The 20,564-nt window shown below is 39.7% G+C and overlaps 1 protein-coding gene across 3 annotated transcripts; it reads right to left on the bottom strand.

Moving 5' to 3' along the window:
* Nucleotides 1-4,956: 4,956 nt before the first annotated feature.
* On the bottom strand, nt 4,957-19,545 carry LOC146474490 (uncharacterized). Of its 3 annotated transcripts, XM_085117092.1 has the most exons (9): nt 19,384-19,545; nt 17,136-17,260; nt 14,086-14,223; nt 11,909-11,995; nt 9,932-10,981; nt 9,317-9,565; nt 7,455-7,545; nt 6,599-6,804; nt 4,957-5,712 (listed from the first exon to the last, which is right to left on the bottom strand). In XM_085117092.1, exons 3-9 carry the CDS (start codon nt 14,204-14,206, stop codon nt 5,183-5,185), a joined length of 2,334 nt encoding a protein of 777 aa, XP_084973218.1. In that variant the 5' UTR covers nt 14,207-14,223; nt 17,136-17,260; nt 19,384-19,545; the 3' UTR covers nt 4,957-5,182. The 3 variants fall into 3 exon arrangements, with proteins under 3 accessions (XP_084973218.1, XP_084973220.1, XP_084973221.1); XM_085117094.1 differs by lacking the exon at nt 17,136-17,260; XM_085117095.1 differs by lacking the exons at nt 4,957-5,712; nt 17,136-17,260; nt 19,384-19,545 and having other exon boundaries at nt 6,627-6,844; nt 14,086-14,672.
* Between the last annotated feature and the right edge of the window lie 1,019 nt (nt 19,546-20,564).

The raw sequence follows: 20,564 nt of genomic DNA, 5'->3' as shown, positions 1-20,564 counted from the left end.
GCTGCACGCCCGTTGTACATTACGTCGCGTCAGAAATAGATTTTCAACCGCAAACTAGCCTGTGGAACTACGAGAAGACCATGCTCATAAAAAAACATCCTTTGCCCCTTTTAATCTCCTCATTTAATGCTACAGTACGAGTAAAGAGGGTTTTCCACCCTGCCCCAGCTTCGCGAGGTTTTGCGAGTCACGTATTTCTAGTACGCAATATGATCACCACAACTCACAGCTTGAGCTTGGCCTGCCTGTGGCCACGTAGGCTATGAAATGCGCTGCAGTATGCAACAGGACTCAGTCTCCGCTGAATCATTCCTCGCCATTTCAGGACAGACAGCAAAAACAAAACAAAAGGAAAAGTCTTGAAAACCCGTACTCGATTTTTTAATGCAGTCTGTATGCATCACGGGAAATCAATAAACGTCTTGCAACCAGCACCAAAATGCGGCTGGCGAAAAAGGGCGGGAAAATACGTTACCGGTGTCAAGAGCGAAAAAAAACTTTAGCCTGTGAACAGACTCCCAAGCGGGGGTGGGGACAGTAAGGGACAGACCATTACTTTTTTGGAGGAAGGGAGGTAGGATTCGAAAAATCCTGGAAAAAAAATAATAATAAATAAATGGTTGGCACACCAAAAGAAATTGTCAGCAAGAAGATGCAAGCGAAAAAAAAAAAAAAATAAAATAAAAAGAGAGCAAGATCACGGAAATATATTTTTCCAATATTTAGAAAGGCACGTCCTTTCTTCTTAAGGGTATTTTTGAGACTGACCCTGAGATACTCAGGATTTCGAGTCCCTGTTCTGTCGCACTTTGTAATAGTCATCGCACTTTGTAATACCTGTCGCACTTTGTAATAAAACTGTCACACTTTGTAATACCTGTCGCACTTTGTAATAACACTTGTCACACTTTGTAATAAAATAGCTGTCGCACTTTGTAATAACAAGTTGTCGCACTTTGTAATAAATAAAGCTGTCGCACTTTGTAATAACAAGTTGTCGTTCTTTGTAATAAGCTTTCAAATTTCCTTTGAATAGGATATTTGGTAGAAAATATATGACTTAACTAATCCCCCAGGGCACAAATACGTTCTTCCTTGATATTTTACTCTACATACTTAACTGAGGGGACTAACGCGTTTTACTCCACGCTTCTCGCAATTGTTATTTTGGAGATCACATAGCTTGTTTAGCAACGATGGAGTGTAATAACTGAACAGAGGGGAAATAACTCCAGGTAAAAATAAAAAGATGCCCGAGAGGGTTGGGTCCAAGTGTCAGTAACGGAGACGGAGGCTTCAAGTGACTCGCTACTTGTTCTATATGAGGAGGTTTTTTTTTTTTTGGAGGGTAGGGGGGGTAGTCACAAGATTTTAAATAGCTGCTACAATCGTGGCTAAAAGTCGAGATAGCTTGGACAACATTAGAAGACAAATACCACCGTTCTTCGAAATATACACGTTACGCAGTGTAAATGGTCGATAGGTCTGCACGGTACTGATAATCGAATTTATAGTTGTATTGTTCTTCGCTTGGTGTGTGCTGAGGTATTAGTAGATGGAAGTTGCAGTAAGGTGTGGGCCAAGAAATAAAAGACTGGATAGATTCTATCTATATTCTGAATATCTGCTGCATTATATCCTCAAGATTGGAGGAATGGTCCTCGTGGCCTTTTTGACGAAGAAACTCATTTTTTCACTGCTGCCTCTGGATCAAAATCCAGAAATGATGGACCCTCCAGTGAAATTCCCATGGATCTTCAAGGGTTTCTCCACCAAGGGAGGAATGTGAATCATGACACTATTTTGGGCTGATTATGCCCTTTCCCTGCTGAGCAGCGGAGATAGGAAGAACCAATACGATTTCAAGAAAGTGGAGTCCATCTTTGAGATCACATTTGTCGCGTTTCTTTGTTAGAATGGTGGTCCACAGATCAAGCTATGCCTACCTCTTGAACTGAACACTGACCAGAACCTTCAAAAAGATCCCCTGCGGTGGAATGGATGCAATGTGATAGCCTTTCCCTTCGAGCATTGGTCGAAACCATTGTGTGAGATGTACAAATGCCTCCTGCCCTAGATCGACGAGGTCATTTTTAAGGGGGGGGGGGGGGGGGAAACGCATACTAGTTAGACTAGCATGTCTTTAACCACTTGGCTGGGAGCAGAGGAAAACATCTTGCCCAGGATTTGCAAGAGAACACCAAATCTCTCCTTCTGTCCTGAGCATCATCACAGGTTACTTTCCAGTTTCTTCCTCTCTAACACCTGAATTAAGATATCATTTACAAATTAAACATACAATAGGGCCATTTGCACGGTAAATTAGACTAGTACCGAGTCAATGGAGCGGCTTAACAAATCCGATTTTTAAAAGTCATTACTCGTGATGAGGAAGTGATCCTGTCACGATACATCATGACAAATAACAATTGCGAGAAGCGTGTAGGACAACGCGTTTCTTTTTCATCCCCTCAGTCTAGTGTGCAAAGTAAAATATAAAAGAAAAGCGTATTTGTACCCTGGGTGATTAGTTAATTCACTTATTTTCCATCGAACGTGGTATTCAAAAGTAACTTAAGCTTATTACAAAGTGCGACAACTTCTTATTACAAAGTGCGACAGCTTCATTTATTACAAAGTGCGACAACTTGTTATTACAAAGTGCGATAGCTATTTTATTACAAAGTGTGACAAGTGTTATTACAAAGTGCGACAGGTATTACAAAGTGTGACAGTTTTATTACAAAGTGCGACAGGTATAACAAAGTGCGATGATTATTACAAAGTGCGACAGAACAGTCCCGTTTAAAGTTTTGTACATTATAACAACAGTTGAATCTAATCTTTGATGTTTCAGTTTACGCCAACAATTCATGACAATTCTAGCCTTTACTTTAATAAAAAAAAAAAAAAAAAATACATCAACTCCACACAGACCTACAAAATTAATTAAACCGCACACAAGAAGAGCCCTGAAGCAATGCTCCGATACATTCAACCGCCTATCATTATATTTTACGCTCATTATCCTGGTACGGAAGGCCTTAATTCTTTGTGTTGTTTGCTCCTTAGTACACGAAGCACACAGGACCTTGTTGAATAGTGCATTTCTGTTCAATAATCCTGTCTCCGATATCATAAACTGCTACATCCACGACGAGTAAGGCGTTCTTTTGTTTGGTGTCAATCTTAAAGACCGTCTGATGCCATGAACTATCATTACTCCGCAAGGAACAAAGCGTAAGTCAAGTCCAGTTTGTTTTACTGTAAATAAAATAAACTATGAGAGACTACCGAGCAGTACTCATGCCTACAACGTAACTAATCGAGAAAACCCTTAAAATACAAATATAATACTCATCACAAAAACTATGTCAATATAAAGTTATAAAATCCTATGTTAGGATACAATTCGAGTAAATTAAAGTAAATCAGTAATTTGGACCGATAGCCTTGTTTGTCTTCGGATTTCGTAACTGATCTTTTGGACTTATTGCTCTTCAATCGTTTCAAAAGAAAACTTTGTTGCTTCATGTTCATTTGACTATGACCCAAATCAAATTAACATTGGCAATGCTCAATGTTTCCTTAAACCTGTTTGCTAAATAATTGGGTTCGCGTATAGATGCAAAATGGACCGGCATTGAGAAGTTCGGCAGTAGATTTGGGTTGAGTAGTAGTTACTCCCTCATGGTGACATACAGCGCAGGTAGGGGAAAATAACTTCATCGATCATGTTAAACAAGTTGCTTGGATACACTTTGTTCTTCTCAATGATACCAGAATAGTACGTGGACTACGAACCTTTTCTCCTTTCTTCTGAAGTCGCAAATCAACATGCCCTTACTGACGAAAAAAAGCTCGCACTGTAAAACGCATGTTCCATGGATGACATCTGAATTGATGTCACTGAGCAGGCCTTGGGTGTCTGCGACCACCATGTTATCTAAGTTTCCTATGCATTTGCTTGTTTATTTTTCAATACGTTTCTTTTGTAGGCGCTAGGGTTGTACATGTTATGCTCAATGTTCACACTCTAACCCTAATTGATTGTGCTCAACGAACATCACTATTATGCTCCATAAAACTACTCTTTTTCGTCATTTTCTTCGCTCTGTTGTTAACACCACTCATCCGAAAAAGCAGCTGACAATGTTATAAAACTGGAACTGCTGAAGGCCATGCTTTTGCTAATTTGTAAATATTTCTGACTGAAAATTGCGTGATTGGATTCCAATAGCCCTCGCTAAGATCTGATCTATTTTTCGCGAGAAGTCATAAAACGTGCAAAACTACCTCTGCAGGCACTGTCTGTAACCGTAAAAATTTCAAATAACATTATATATACAGTTGAACCTCTCCACAACGGCCACCTTAGGGACAGAAGAAAGTGGCCGTTGTGGAGAGGTGGCCGTTATGGGGAGGTAGGGGTGTAATATGACACCTTTTTTTTCGGGAAGTACAACATGTTTATTGTGCCAAGTTCATGCTTACTGTAACCTATAATGGCAATCCAATCTTAAATAATATATATATATATATAGATAAAATACACAATAAAACGTAAATAATGTTTTGAATCAAAATGTTAACAGACGAAACGAGCAAGGTTCGCAATATTCGCTATATTATTGCAGACAATTTATGCTTACTGCAGCATAAAAATGGAACACAATCAAAATACGTATATCATTAAAATGGATACAGAAACGTAATGTTCCGAAGACAAATGTCGATTACTGCATGTTTATAAAAAAAGGTTTTTACAAAAAAGAACTGTACTGGCCGTTGTCGAGAGGTTATTTTGGCAGTTGGGGACGCACTTTAGTGGCCGTTGCCGTTGTAGAGAGGTTTAAACAAGAGCTAATGTATGGACTGTCCGCCAGGACAAAAAAATGTGGCCGTTGTAGAGAGGTGGCCGTTAGTGGAGGTTCGACTGTAGTCATTTTTACACTGTTAAACAAAAAAAATTAATTACACCTTCTGGTTTTCAAAATTGCACAAAAGAGACAATTGATTTAGTATCTAAGATTACTCTTATTGACTGGTATCGTTATAATTATTATTTTGAAATCACAAGAATAAAAGTCTGATAAATGCATGCCTAAAATTGTTACCTTCACTGGAAAAGCGTACGTTCAGTTTCCTGGTTGTTTTAATTTTCCCTAGCAAGTCAAAATTTTCAAGACGAATGATTAACATTGCACAAAATTTCACTGTTGATAGTCCCACGGCAAGTAGGACAGCGGGAATCACCCTTGCTTTTATGCTCATGCACACAAACTCTACAGTACAGCAAATGAGAACAGGGCAGAATAATACAGTCACGTGGCCGTGTAAAACAAATCTGGCACATTAGCGCTCCCTTGGATTCTTCCAGTTCCTTTTTCAACTTAGCAATCTCTTCAGCACTTTTCGATTGAGCTTCCTCAGCTGCTTTCCCCGCGTTCTCCAACTCTTCACGATGTTTCTGAGTAACTCTCTCCCACTGTTCCTCGTAATTTCTGCGAATTTCAAGCGCAAAATCTTGAAATTTGGGAAACAGATCAACGTGTTCCGTATTTAGTGTGTTCAATTGTTCTGCGATGAAACGCTTCTCATCTCTAAGCTCAGTAACACGTCCCTGTAAGTTTAGCAGCTGGGATTGGATGGAACTTAACCGTGACAGCTTTTCTGTGGCTTCTCTTTCTATTGCACAGGAAGACAGCTGACCTGTGTTTGAAAACAGAATACCGTTAAAACGTTTTCACGAGTAGTTTATCGGCTGGGAAACGGTTTGGAGGGAATTTTGCGATTCAAAATGGACCTTTATCACACGGCGGCCATATTGAGTCTCAGGAGAATAAAAAGCTTTGTTTTGCACGGCAAGCCTCGCACTGAATTCGCGTCTGGCTGAGGCTTGCCGTGCGAAAACAAAGCTTTATATTCCCCCGAAACTCAACATGGCCGCCGAGTAATAAGGGTCTATTGGACAACTGTGGCAATAAAAACAACTTGAACCATTTAGAACCTAATCCTTCGTTCACAGGCTTATGTTCGGGAGAGGCTATTGTGAGATGGGGTAAGGGAGAAGGAGAACCGACTTCCCTTTTTAGCGCCTGCCACGCAGGCTAATTTTGAGAAGACTCTTAGCGTCTGAGAAGTGAGGATTGGGGGGGGGGGGGGGGGAGACTTTTATACCTAATTTATGACGGTACACTTATTGGTCATTTTTCTTTCGCCCTGTGCGCGTTCTAGGCACCTCGCGCAATGTCTGCTTGGTGCTCGCGTTTTTCATGCTCACGCTCAAACTGAGAAGAAATAAACCGCTTGTTAAAAAACAGGTTCTCCATCGTCATACTCAACAAATCCTTACATAAAAATCTACACCTCCTTACGTTCTTCTACAAATTTTGACGGGTACCACTGTCCCTGATTTTCCGTAAAAACTGATCCCGTGAGCCGTTTTATTTAATTGAAACTCCCCAAAAGTGATGTCCTTGGCCTGTGTTAAGAATTTCCTTTCTAAACCACATTGTTCACAGCTTTCGATAGAATGGTTCTATGAAGACATACTGGATTCAAAGGTGAAGAAAGTTCTCAGACACATAAAGCTAACCTCGGCTTGCATCGTATTCGCGGTACTCGGGAACACCATGGGGCCAAGTAAAGAGAGCACAGCCGTGTAACGAGCCATCTTTCCAAGTCCCTTCCTGAATGGTCCCATCCGGGAGTTTCAAGGTGCCATAACCAGTCATTTTGTCGAACTGCCACTGACCTTCATATACCGCACCAGAGGAGAACATCATCTTTCCATGTCCATGTCTGCGTGAAAACCAAAACGTCAAGCTTTCCCAACCTAGCTCTAACAATAAAAAACATCAACCATTTCAACTGATAACAGGGTCTTCAGACTAAGAATTTCAAACCAAAATTAAAACCTGAACCAAGATCAGTTCTTGATGCACTCATGTATCGTGTGGCTCTTTCCGTCAGGTACGTAATATTTGCCTAATCCATCTGGAAAAAGTCGACTGTATTTCTCAATCCCCCGTATTTTCTTCTTTTGTTTTCGTCATCTGTTAGTCAACTACATTAATAATAGCCTGTGTCATTTACTGAATAGTACGTCATTCTCATCATCGATCTTAGGTTCGACTCCTGATGGGAGCACTCGGCTTTCCTTTTTCCGAATATTCCTGTGACATTTACCGAATACACCATTGTCGACCTTTATCAAGCTTCAAGACTTTGCACGGGTAATTCTCCATTCCAATTATCCCCTCCACCAAATGGCCCAAACAAAAACAACTAGCAGGAGGCGAACCAGCTGGCTTTTTACAAACTTGGGTCTCCGTGAGCTGCAATCCCGGGTGGGGGTGGGGGTGGGGGTACTCATCGGAATTTTTGATGGGGGTGTGTGGCTCGGTTCTGATTACTTTTCACAAGCTGTATAGCAAGTTAATGCGTCAAACCTCATATTATGTTTCCATCCACCAGTGTAAAATCCATGTCGAGGCGCAAATCGCGAGAAGATAAGCCCTTCACCCTTTCCGTGTCTCTTTCCTGCAGGTTTAACAAGACAACGGTAACTACAGCAAACATTACTGTCAATCTACGTCACGCGCGACCGGTAAAATTTAAATTTTACATGCCAGATTTGAACATGGCTAGCGAGATTTCAGGTAATGTTTAAAACAGCAGTGCAGCAGTGTTTTACCGGGATTTAAAACCACGAGGCGCAGCCGAGTGGTTTAAGACCCAATAAAATACGTGCTGCGAGTTTTTTGAACGGCTTCAAAAACATTCCTGGAAAAGCGTGTGTCAAGAGAGTTCATAACAATGATGCTTTTGTGAATGTTGGAAATTAATAACGAGAAAAACATTAAACACCGCATACTAATAAGGAAGAGGTTTTATCGGGTTTTAAAACCACTGCACGTGATGTTTTATCGACCATTTGATAGGTAAATGGACTTATGAATTATTAATGAGTTTTTGAAAGTTCCAGACCATAGAAATTACCCTAGTTTATTTACGGTATAAAATTATGAATTTTTGTTTACATTACAGCATTAAGTATTTCAAAAAAAAAACCGATTGTTCACGCCGAGTATTTTTAATTTTTTTTTTTTTTTCAGTTAATGCTTCTTTTTCGGAAAGATTTCCAGCGAAATGTTCAAGATTCCACTCAAATCCCGGACATTACAAACGGGAATTCCAATTTTTAGTTCATTCGCGGAAATATTGATCATCCGTGTTGTAGGTTGACTGCAATATTTGCTCACAGAAGTATTAATTTTGTCTTAAACTACGACACGTATGACCAGGGTTAGCCGCAAAGTAAATTGCAAAACGGAAATGACACTCAAAAGTTACAATCCTATCCATTTTGTATGATATCATTTACTTTAATCATCTGCAGCGCCACACAGGACTACCAAAACTAAATTCCACCAAGTTTTACCTGTCAAAGTAAAATCTTTTAATATCCCATCCCCACCAACGACCTCCTGACGGATTATTGAAGTTAGCCTGAAATCAAACCGACCGACTTTTCTCTCGCGGAAATGTTGAAGATTTATCGAATACTTAACAATTATTCACCGACACTGAGGTGAATAATTGTTTTAGTATATACCACACAAGCTGAATAACTAGTGCACCACAAAATGATTTTATTTCTGACAAGATACCGACAAATGGTATGAAATTTTAAAATCTCGCGCGCCACGCTGTAAGCGATTTCTTATTGTAGAAAGTTCCGTCTCTCTTTCCTGCAGACAAATAAAATTTTTGGAGACACTTGTTTAATCCTTACAGTGTCATTTCTTCAATTTTTTTGTGAAATTCGTCTTGTTGTTGAAACCGTGCTATAAAATTTTAGATGCTTCATTGTTTTCATTGTAATTTTAGTGCTCGGCAGTTTTCGTAAACAAGGGATTGTATTTTCATTTTTCGCCTAAGAATATGAGGTTAAGAGATTAAACAACTTACCATTTAATGCCATCAAACCAAACTTTGTGTCCATTTATGTATTTTTTAACAGCGGCCTCGTTTATCGAAATACTTTCCTCTTAAGTGACCGTGGCGAAACGGGAAGCCATCTTGTTTCTCTTTGGCTGCTCGGAGGTGAATAGTACTTGGCTAATCACCTCCGAGCCAGCCAATCAGCGCTCGCGAAAAGTACTATTCACTTGTGTGGTATATACTAACAATGAATGCTCACGGACAGAACCACAAGAATGCATTGACGTTGCTCCCTAAAAGCCGTAGCAAACCTCGGGTTGCTATGACAACGCTGATATACTAAACGAACAAAAATGTCTTGCCGTACCTCTGCACCAGTCTCCACTGTAGATAAAATCTCCCGTTGTAGTTTCAAGGGTTCCGCGTCCATGTGGGGCTATTTCCACAGAAGCACTCGAAAAGTGTAAAACGTCAATGTTTGTTGACGGCTCGAGGGGTTGATTGCTGAAAGGATTTCGAGCATAGTTACATTCCATTCGGGTTTTGCATTTAAAAGTGACTTCGTCAAGCTTTGACTGAACAGCCAACATGTCAACTTCCTCTTCACTTTGCAACTCTGAAAAAAATCGAAACCATGTCAGGAGATGATTGATTAATTGATTGATTGATTGGTCAATTAATTGATTAGTTGATTGATTAGTTGATTGATTAAATGGTTGATTGATTGATTGATTGATTGATTGATTGATTGATTGATCGGTCGGTCGGTCGGTCGGTTGGTTGATTGAGTGAGTGAGTGAGTGATTGATTGATTGATTAATTGGCTATTTCAGACACACATGTGCATATTTTAAGGTAGTTTTTACTTTGTATAGTTACACGTTTTTTTGGCTGACTTCAGATTGCAAATGTTTGCAATTCAGCGAGTAAAAAGTCAAGTCGCGTATGTCGGAGCCACAAATTTCTGTCTCTTTAGTCTTACCTGATGAATCAGTCGCCACTTCCGCCGCGCTGACCAAGTTCACAGTGATTAGTCTTTGGAAAAGCGTTCTCTGGATGTTGGTACAACGCACCAAGGTCTCAAGAGGGTTTTTAAGCTCACACAACAGAGTGCTGGTCACATCACTCGGCCCGTCCACTTTGGAGCTGGAAGCCTCAGGAGCGTCATCCAGATTCACTTCTGGGCCACCCATACTTGGAGTCCCAAGAATCCCGGAAGCCTGAGGAGCGTCATTCAGATTCACTTCTGGGCCACCCATACTAGGAGTCCCAAGATTCTCAGAACCCTCAGGGCATTTTGCCGTACACTCTTCAATGGGAGCTTTGGGAAACTCAGGAAGGTTCTCTTCTGTGGTCGCTGTGCCGGTAACCCTGGAAACATCGTTTTGACACGCCCCTGTGCTGTCTCCGTTAGTAGCCTCAGTAGCATCAATTGAAGTCTCCCCTGAGCTTTGTCTGCTGAGATCCTTTGGAGTTTCATTCAAATTTAATCCTGCACCATCTAAACTGGAAGCGTCAGGAACATCTTTTAAGCTCTCCCCTGTTCTACGCACGCTAGAAGCCTCCGGGATGTCGTCCAGACTGCCCTCTGCATTCTCCATAGTGGGAACCTTGGGAACATCATCAAGACGGCTCTCTGTTGTATCTTCCGCTTGGTGATTTCTAGGACCATCATTTATAATCTCCGCTGCCTCCACAGCGGTGGTAGCTTTGAGCGAGTCAGATGCACAGCTACGTTGCGGATCACTTTTTCCAGCTTTGGCATGTGCTTGTAATTTTACTAACACAAGTCTATAGAGAGAGTTCTGTATCTGCATACACTTGAAAATACTCTGAAGCAGAGCGTCTCTGAGCTGTTGTCCTTCTGATACAGTCAGAGTTGACAGTGGTTCTTTCCCAGCTGCTGGGGGCTGTGTTGGGCTGAACACACGAGCAGGACCAGCATGAGATTCCGAGAAAAAATTGACGCTTGGCGTAAACAAAAATGGAGGGTTCGACACTGAGGCTTCAGGAGGCGTTTCTTCTGTGGACACTGCAAGACAAAAAACATGGATCTGGAAACTGTCCTAGTTGACGGTAGCTCCGCGTAAACGGCAGTGCTCGGAACTACAGACAGTGAAACAAGTTGCAGTAAACTGATGTATATGGGGCAAGACATAGTCACGTTATACAATCCCAAGATTAGGACAGCAACTAAACCATTTAATTTCCTGCCTCGAGAATTGAAACCACTGACCCCGGTGTGCGGACCACCCTACGGCCTACCCCACGATAACCCTACGGACTATCCCACGGATTACCTCACGAACAACCCACTACATCATTTGGCAGTCAGCTATTCTTGGGTTGTTCGTGGGCCTTGTTATCCGTAGGGTATTCCGTGGACAGGGGTCAGTGTTTTCAACTCGTCCCGGCTTGTTTGGGTTACTGAGATTTTACTTACTTAATCTAATTACAGTGGAACCTCGATTTAACGAAGTGACAAGGGACTGGGAAAATTTGTTCGTCATAGCGGCGGTTGGTCATACTGTGGAAACTCGATTTAACGAACCTCGATATAACGAAATCCTCGTTATAACGAGCACAATCCAGAAGCCCAAACGTAAACTGTACCCCGACATAACGAATAAATGTCAACACCCGACAAAGGATGAATGCGAAACAAACCAACAAGGTTTGTACAGATCTGTACAGTGCACTGTCATTTCAGATATAGACATTAAAGCACAAATGCTATTAACAGTTATCGTTCAGATCCGGAAATGCTGGGTAGTGCAACGAAACATCATTAAAAAAAACAATTAATCATACCTCGATATAACGAAGATATAAGTTGTTTTTTCCGCAAATTTTTTATATCGAGGTTTTCGATATAACGAACCCTCGATATAACAACAAATTTCCCCAGTCTCTTGGTACTTCGTTAAATCGAGGTTCCATTGTATATTTGTTGACTCACCTGAACCTGATCGACTCTTTAACCGAGCCTTTTTTATCCTTGTTTTTCGCGTTTGCGTCCCCCTGCATAAACGTCCTGGACTGAAACCTACACAGACGGAGAACATAGGAGGCAAAACGTTTGTGACTTCTTTACAGTGCGACGCGCCTTACCGTGCCCACCCAACAAAGTTTTTTTTACAAGTTAGCCAATCTTTGATTAACGGTCACGCCTCCTTGCAAAGTCCAACTGGCAAGTGACGTAACAGCGAATTATTGAAAACAAGTCGCTTTGTATTTTATGGCTAACTTGTAAAAAAGGTTTGTTGGTTGGCCACGGTAAGGCGCGTCGCACTGTAATATTTCAAATTTGCAAGCAAAGCAAACAAAGTTTGCGACTGTGCGGCATTCATCTGGAAACAATATTACACCACGTCACTGTTTTGGGGGATGCGACGTTACTGTCACACATTGTCCGAGGATAGAAATTTGTGAGAAAAGATTTCGGCTCTGTGCTTTTACCCACTCGATCGCCGAAGCAACCTATGTTGTACTGAGTGATAATTTACCCAGGAGATTGCGAATGCCATCAAGAACTCGCGACTTAAACGCGAGATACGACGCCACGACCCTTGGCTCAACTGTTTGGTCAGTGCCGGAATTGGAAGAATGAACAGAAATGGGCAACGACCTGTACCTGAGATTAACGTAAGGATCGTTCGACCAGCTGCAACATTCAACAGGATGACATGGAGTCTGGCACAATTGCTCGTTCCGAAGTTCAAAAAAGTTAATCAGAAAATAGAGTCCATCACAAGAAAGACCACATTAAAATTAACCAGTTTACCAAGTTTGAGATTCTGTTGTTAGATTACAACCATGTAGAAGGCTTTCAAACATCGGAAAACTTAGAGACTTTATATGGATTTGGGGGGACGCCATCTCAGAATAAGAAACATTTGTATGGAATAGACCGACCATTTCCGAGTTGCTTTGAACCTCATTATGAAAGCGAGGCTAAGTGCAAAGGTTTTGTTATGAAAATTAGTTTTCATTCATATGCAAACAAAACTAATTTTCATATGAAAAGTTTTGAACTTAGCCTCGCTTCCATAGAGAAGTTCATAGCAACTCGGAAATGGTCTATTTGGGCCGCCTTTGAGAGGTCACAGTCTGGTTACTACACAAACAAACATAACCAAACTTGGTAAACTTACTAATTTTTATGTGATTTTTCTGGTGATTGAGTTCCTTTCTTCATATGATGCAATTTGAACGATGTGTAAACTAGGGCCCAATCCTTTCATGAACTTCGGAACGGGCCGATAGCCGCTGACACCAAAATGGCAGTTTACACGGCCTGAATTCTCAGCAGTTTGTATGATAGCTGTATGGTAGAACGTCCTGGCCTCTCTACTCTAGACAGGAATGTACACCCAACACCTTTTATCTGCGTACTCCGAGGCGCATTCTTGGTATCAGGTGGCCAACCCCTCACCACTGATCACTGAGGTCAGTAATCCGCGCAAGAGATCCCAAATCTTAATCTCTTCACATTTGACACATTGTTCCGACAGTGCTGACTCCGTTTGCTGGGCTACACCCGTCGCATTGCTGGACGGGAGGTTTCCAAAGGACCCCCTATAGAGTGAACATGCCTTGCGAAGGCGACCTCACCATGAAAGATGTCCCTTAGCGAGGCGCGGAAATGGAGGTTTACATTATGATGTGGGAGTCGCTCGCCCGCGATCGAGACTGGTGAAGGTCAATTTTGTAAAAGGCCAATTTTGCGTAAGCTAACACAGTTCTTTAGCCGAAAATTTTAGGGAAGGAAATCTTATTTCCCGTTGACTTCCCGAAAATGCTAGCTGATCTTTTTGAGAGTCAATGGTCAATGACACCCGGATGATCATAATTTACGGCTTGTGTTTCATGTACCTGGTTCACCAATTTGTTAATTATTATAAAATACAGAATGGGAGACCAGAATCACCAATTTGTTAATGACTGTAAAATACACAGTGTGAAGCAAGGAACATTCACAGTGGAACAGTGGTCTAGTGGTGTTACAAAGTCTGATGGAACAGTGGAACTGTGAAAGAGTGGTGTTATACTGATAACTTTTTGATTGTTCAACCATCGCTTGTAGTGAATAGCCACATTAAATAATTTAGATAAGATTATTAACAGAATAAATACCTGTATTTGATGGCTTTTTAGGATGAGTAACTGTTTCCCCTATGTAAACAAGTTTCTCTTGACTGGGGTCATGGAAAAATACCACTGGCCAAGACTCTATCGATGGCAATCTAAATAACATCACTGGTCCACACTAGGCTACAAATTAAGAGAGGTGAAAAAAAATTAATTACAGATCTTTAATTATCAAACCATCACCTAAAAGGTGTCTCGCGACATCTTTTGATAGTGGAAGTCACTGGGAAGTCTCCTTTTGAACTCGGGAATTGTGGAACATGAATTAAGAACTGTTAACTGTTTATCATATTTTAATATGTCTCTCAGGTAGTTAGTTAGTTAGTTGGCCGTTTTTACTGTACCACCCGCTAAATTCAACTAGATTCCTTTCCCGCGCGCCCAATTAACCTTGGAGATATAATAAATATCTTACTACCCTCGTTTCCTTGGTCCGTACTATAAGTTATGGATCCTCGTTTATTTCCGTTGATTTATGGCCCGCGCGCTTCGAGCTTGAGCCATAAATCAACGGGAAAAAACTCGGTCCATAACTTACAGTACGGACCTCGAACTCGGTTAGTAAGAGGTACTTATATAAGGAGCAACGTTGATTTATCTCCATTTTCTGATTAACTGTGTGTAACTTAGTGTTATTAATTTATGTAATTTATTACCTTAATGTATTTCAGGTCAATTTATTCATTTTTTATTTTGTAACTATTTAGAATAAAATTACGCGAGCTAATTAATCATCGATGAAAATCCAGTTGAAATCAGCAACAGTGAATTAGTACTCATTTTGCGTTATATATGTGTTCAAGACACTAGAACGACTTACCGAACCACCTTTTTAATGAAGGACATAATATCAATAATTTTAGAAAGAATTTGAAAAAACATTTGAACATTTCCTAGTAATTTTTGCGGGTATTTTTCTACTAGTTTTATGAACATCAAAGTTTTAACATTGCATATGAACTTTTCATAGTATTTATTTCTTCTTTTTTGTTGTTAGTTTTCACTAAGGGAATCTTTAAAAAAGGGATAAAGGATTATAAAAGGATTATTATTATTATTATTATTATTATTATTATTATTATATTAGAACCACCCGCATTGTGGAACTCGCTCACAATAAACTTTGAAGCCTTAGAACTCATCAAAATATTAGCTTCATTTGATGAAAAAAACTTGTTTTCTTAAAAAAGACAATTAATGCATTGTAATGCCCTTCTATCTCTATCTCTATTATTATTAAATGTTTTATTTTATTTTAATTGCCCGAAAATTGAAGACTCTTTTTATAACTTAAGAATTCCTATCCATTTTAGTATACCAAAAATTACAGAAATTATTGGTCTGCGCGAACGTGCACGCCTAATCTCTAACAGTTTCCCTCCTGTACTCCTTACACTCTTAAATAGCAGACTCTGACTCCTCCCCCAGAGGTCCCTCAGCATTGAAAACACACCACTTAACGTGGCTCTATACCATTTCTTCAGTTTTTTCTGGTAGTGATATATACTTTTCTTGATGTTCTGGTTCTTTCAGCCCTGTGAAAATGCCTGGGTTCAAACATAGTTTTGAGTGGCTAATTAAGTCCTTATGATTTGGTGAAACCTCGTTTCCATGGCAACCAGCGGATGATAATCTGTTGATTCCTTCACTCCTAGCTAGTTTCAACGTGGGTTTGTCCGAATTTCTCCTTGTTAAGTCAAAACAAATTCTGTACACTATTCATTTGGCCAATTTCTGCAATTTTCGTTTTTGCCATTAATATTGCAGTTGTACAGTCCATGTACAATTCTCTGATCCTTAAGATTTTTTGGAGTACAAATGCCAGCTAAATGCTAACATTGAGCCAATTTTCAGAAAAATTCACCAACTGGAAAACTTGTTAAAATGGCCTTACTTTTCAGGCTAAAACTGGCCTTGTTTTGCGAGCCACCATAATGAAAATTCATGTATTAATTGGTTTGTATCGGTTAGAAAACTGCGTACGCTCACACCATTTTAGTACTAAGATGCCGCACGCCAAAAAACTGTAGGAGTCACCTTAAATGCCATTTAAAATGTTGTCAGTTAGTGCTTTCAGCAAATTAATCCTATATTTATGATGTTTAAGGTCGATCGTTATCGACTCATAAAAGTCTCAATCCTGGCCTGACTGATCATATTCACACCGTCATAGTCAAGTATAATTAAGTTAAACAATTTTTAGTGACTTGTTAAAACAAACAATTATTAGACAAGCGATGATACATAAAACAACGAACAAATTGCAAGTTGGAAGTTGGCCAGCAAGTTGGCCAATCTGTTGACATTTAATTTTAATTTACCAAGATTCTTGAAAGAATAACAACTTGACCTGCAGCGCTGCATGGTTTCTACAAAGTTTTAACAATTATTTAATTGTTCTCTCAAAAAAATCATTTAAACAAATGATGCTTACACGCCTACATGAGACCGTGGCAAATTACATCATGCAGCACTAAGAGCCAGAGGTCAGTGTCATATAAGGAAAAAATTAACTACCAGGCAGAGTATGGGGAGTTTGGCACTCCAGTTTAAGCCTAAAAAGCACTCCGGTTAGCCTAATTAGCTCTCCAGTTGGCTTAATTTAGCTTAGGTAGCTTGCGGTTAGCATTTATATAGAGGGTTAGGAAGAATACCCCCATACTGACTGCCTAGGAGTTAATGTCACCCGTCATATAAACAGGTCTTAGTTAACAAGACCTGTACATATTTGACAGGATATAGTCCAGCTAAGCAAATCGTAATCTTGTCATCTTCAGTTGGCAGTTTGCTAGTCTTTCTCCTGAAAATAATGTGACAGACATGTTCCTATAATTATGCTTAATTAAATCAAATGTCGTGCAAATTAATACTAGCTACCGACATATTGGAAATCGGTTAGGAAGCTTTCATTTTACACACTCTGGCAGTCCAGTCATTGAAATAATTTATACATAATTTTATTTCAAATTTTGGCCAAGAAAAAATGGAAATATTTCTTAATCTGACTAGAACAGAATCGAAAACAATTTGCTTACTTTTATTCCATGTGGAGCTTGCAGGCCAGGGAAGGGCCACTGAGGAAGCTAAGTTGGGAAGCCCATCATTGAAACCTCAAGATGCTGATTGGACAGCTAATTGACAGGAACTTCATGACTGTGACCTGCAGTTGTTTTTAAATACTCTCCAAAACACTGGTTTATATTTTCAGTAGCTTATTTTAATAAGGTTTAAAAGCCTTAGAAAATAACTAAATTTGCTGCATCCTGGCTGTAATTGAGTGAAATACACACAGCTAGTACATGTTCCACTAATTAAAACCTGGATGGCCATGCAAGTTTGTTTTTGATTCTGCCAGTTCCAGTCCATTATAATTATAAATTTTACAAAACAAAACGTTGGTAACTCACAAGCTTCTGGGTCTGAGAAGTATAAGCACTACATGCATCGCCATGACTACAAGGTTAGTAAATCAGTTTTGGTGATTATAAAACACTTAAGTGGTGAAGCAGTTATATTTTGAAATTTGAACAACAGTTCAAAGGAAAGTTTCACAATAACTGTTTTAAAATTTAATTTGGAGACCAATACGTAGCAACCTCAGATCAGTAAATGATTGAACTAGTTTTCAACTAGTGAGTGTATCAATTAATAGTCCTGTATAATCACACACATTGCCTTTTTTTTCTTGGACAGATGAAATTTAGCTAAGTAGTCTGTCACTGTTGAGCTTATTAGGATAAGATTATCTGGGCAGTGTGTGAAGGGTGATCTTAAAATTAATCTATTTTTAAACGCAGACGTGACTGTTTGTTGAAAAATTCATTTGCCGCTAATGACCTAATAATGAGAGTGATATATCAATATTATGATATGGCTTCATCCAAAATAGGTTACATTGGGTACTTACCATTTACACAAATTACCACCCGGATGGAAATTTTCGGCATAAATAAGAAATGATTTAGCCTGTCTTAATAGGAGACGCATAACATGCAAAATGTATGAACATCAGCTGTAAATCCCAAAAGGAGTAATAAAAATGCATATTTGCACTTTGACCAGAAGCCCATAATTTCAGAAGTACTCGAAATGGAAATGATGCCTACCATTTGATTTTAAACTGGAATTTCTGGGTTTTCCATGTAAATGGTAAGCACCCATTTGCACCAGTAGTCCCTAATTTTCTTTGGAATAGTGAAATGAGAAAAACACGCGAGAGCAGTTGAAAATTTCCTGCCGTGAAGAGAGTCGGCCATGTCCTTCAAATTATGGCAATTTTTGCGCCCATGCACTTATGTTTGCTTGCTTAACTAATCCCTAAGGGGGAGGGAGTTGTAAGCAATGTACGAGTGTTCAAATGTATTTGGGAAGCCAGCTAAAAACCTTAGACTTGAGCAATCAAAATTAAGGTAATATATTGCAATGAATTTTTTCCCTTTTATGCCCTTTCTGAAAGACACTCTCCTGAAAGATACCGTAATTATTCAAATATGTAGAATATAATTACATCTTGTTTTTACACCCCTAGCTCCTAAAGAAAACAAAATTTGGAGCAGAGAGCAGATGGTGTGTGTGTGGGGGCATGAAAAATGCTTCAACACTTTCGAAATTTGGGCCGTCCATGTCCCATTTTTCTGTTCAAAAGAGGGGGCCCTCCGCCACTTTTTTGGAGGGTGCCTTAACCCTTGCGTTAAAAAAAATCCGATCTCCTGATTTATAATGACATCAACAATCCAAAGAATGGGTCTCTTTCTTTCTTCTTTTCATTTTTATATCTTGCTCAACGAAGAGCTTATGTTGCCTTTTCATAGCATAGTCGGGGGACTGCCCGAGAGTAAAACAATGGGAAGTCCGTGCGTAGAGACAAGGTGTTCTTGTCTTATAGCGATTTGTTTCTGTACACCACCTGTTCTACTTGAATCTAGCTGATGGCAACTACAGCTCAGCTTGGTGAGCAAACAAACCGAGAGGTGTCCAAAGTCGGCCAAAAATTGTACTTAAACTGTACCTTCTCTTCCGATTAATGTATCGCGCTAATGCAACAGCTTTAGTTTACTATCAAGATTAACTTAAGCCTCCTTCAACTTCGAGATATCAATTGTAAAATTCAATATCAGTTCAAAACGAAAGCATGCATAAGAAAACAGAAAGCAGTGTTATTAAACCACTTCCGGGAGGAGGGACTACAAGTTTGTAACTGCATCTTGTAACGGCTATTTGAGCTAGCAAAATTCTCCAGCAGCATCAGAAAGTTAAAAATACAAAACACAATAGTTTACGCACCTTAAAAACTTCTCTGTCACCAATACAATTACTAACTGTTTCCAAGAAATCTCTGAGAGTGCAGTCGTTTACTTAGTTTTGGCTCGAAAGGAGTTATGGGATACCTAGTTTTCCGAGAAAAAGGGGTGGGAATATTTTCAAGCTTGCATGATCATGATCAACATCCATCTTCAAATTTTAAAGCAATTATTTATCTCTGGGCTGCTTCGTATGTGAAAATGTAAAGATCTGATTTTAACCGGGTCGAGAAGAGGAGTAAGTCTTCCGGGAAAGTTTAGCCTCCCATGCAGTCGCTTTTAGGGGAGGAGTAATACGATTCCCCTAAAACGACTGCGTGGGAGGCAAGGGAAAGTTCAGTTCACCCAAAATAATTACATGCATAAGACATGACCAAAGCAGAGCGTTGTTCGCGTCATCCTGTGTTTGCCATTTTTTCCCGCAGAAAATCATACATGTAATAAAAGTAGTATGGAAATACGGCTAAGAAATTAAGTAATTTTTTCTTGAACCAGACACTACAAAAAACTTTAAGTGCTATCAAGGCAAATCATCAAGCAGCAACATGAAAGGTTTTAAGCGGCTGTAGTCTACTATAGTCAGCCCCCCTGACCGGGTAGAGACAGGACGTAACCAATCGATAAAAATTGATGATCGGAAAGCAATCGATGCATGTTAGTTAATTGGCATCGATTGGTATCGGTCGATTGATGACCAATCGATTATCACACAAAAGCGTTCACGAATCATTGATTGCCATGGATTGGGCTTTAAAATTTTTTCCTGATCAAATAGTTTACTGCACTGTCTCATCGGCTGAATAGCTCCGTCGTCCCGAGATTTGACCGAGATCCGAAACACAATGCCTAATAGCGTGCACTGTAAAACGACATTTAATCTATTTCTCCTAGTTTTTTCTGGGTTATCCAACATATCTCTGCCAACACATTGACAAGATGGAATAGTCCGCCACTAATATTTAGTTCGATCTAGAATATTCACATTACACCGAGTTGAGATTACGTTGTGATTGTACACTGTCATACACAACGAACAACAATCGATAGCAATTAGTTGATTGATATTGATAACCAATGAAAACCAATGCCAATCGATAAAAATCGATAATCACACCAACCTGGACGATCGATTGTTCATCGATTATCAATAACAATCGATTGATT

The sequence above is a fragment of the Pavona decussata genome, unplaced genomic scaffold (assembly GCF_977016875.1).
Source record: "Pavona decussata unplaced genomic scaffold, jaPavDecu1.1 SCAFFOLD_89, whole genome shotgun sequence".
NCBI classification, from domain to species: domain Eukaryota; kingdom Metazoa; phylum Cnidaria; class Anthozoa; order Scleractinia; family Agariciidae; genus Pavona; species Pavona decussata.
This window is presented reverse-complemented; position numbering and strand designations above follow the sequence as displayed.

Excerpts from the sequence above, each read along its gene's own strand:
- LOC146474490 (XM_085117092.1), bottom strand. The coding sequence starts at position 14,206 with ATGTTATTTAGATTGCCATCGATAGAGTCTTGGCCAGTGGTATTTTTC. Across the intron at positions 11,996-14,085 it reads TAAAAAGCCATCAAATACAG|GTTTCAGTCCAGGACGTTTA; the intron begins GTATTTATTCTG and ends CCGTCTGTGTAG. Across the intron at positions 9,566-9,931 it reads AGTGGCGACTGATTCATCAG|AGTTGCAAAGTGAAGAGGAA; the intron begins GTAAGACTAAAG and ends GATTTTTTTCAG.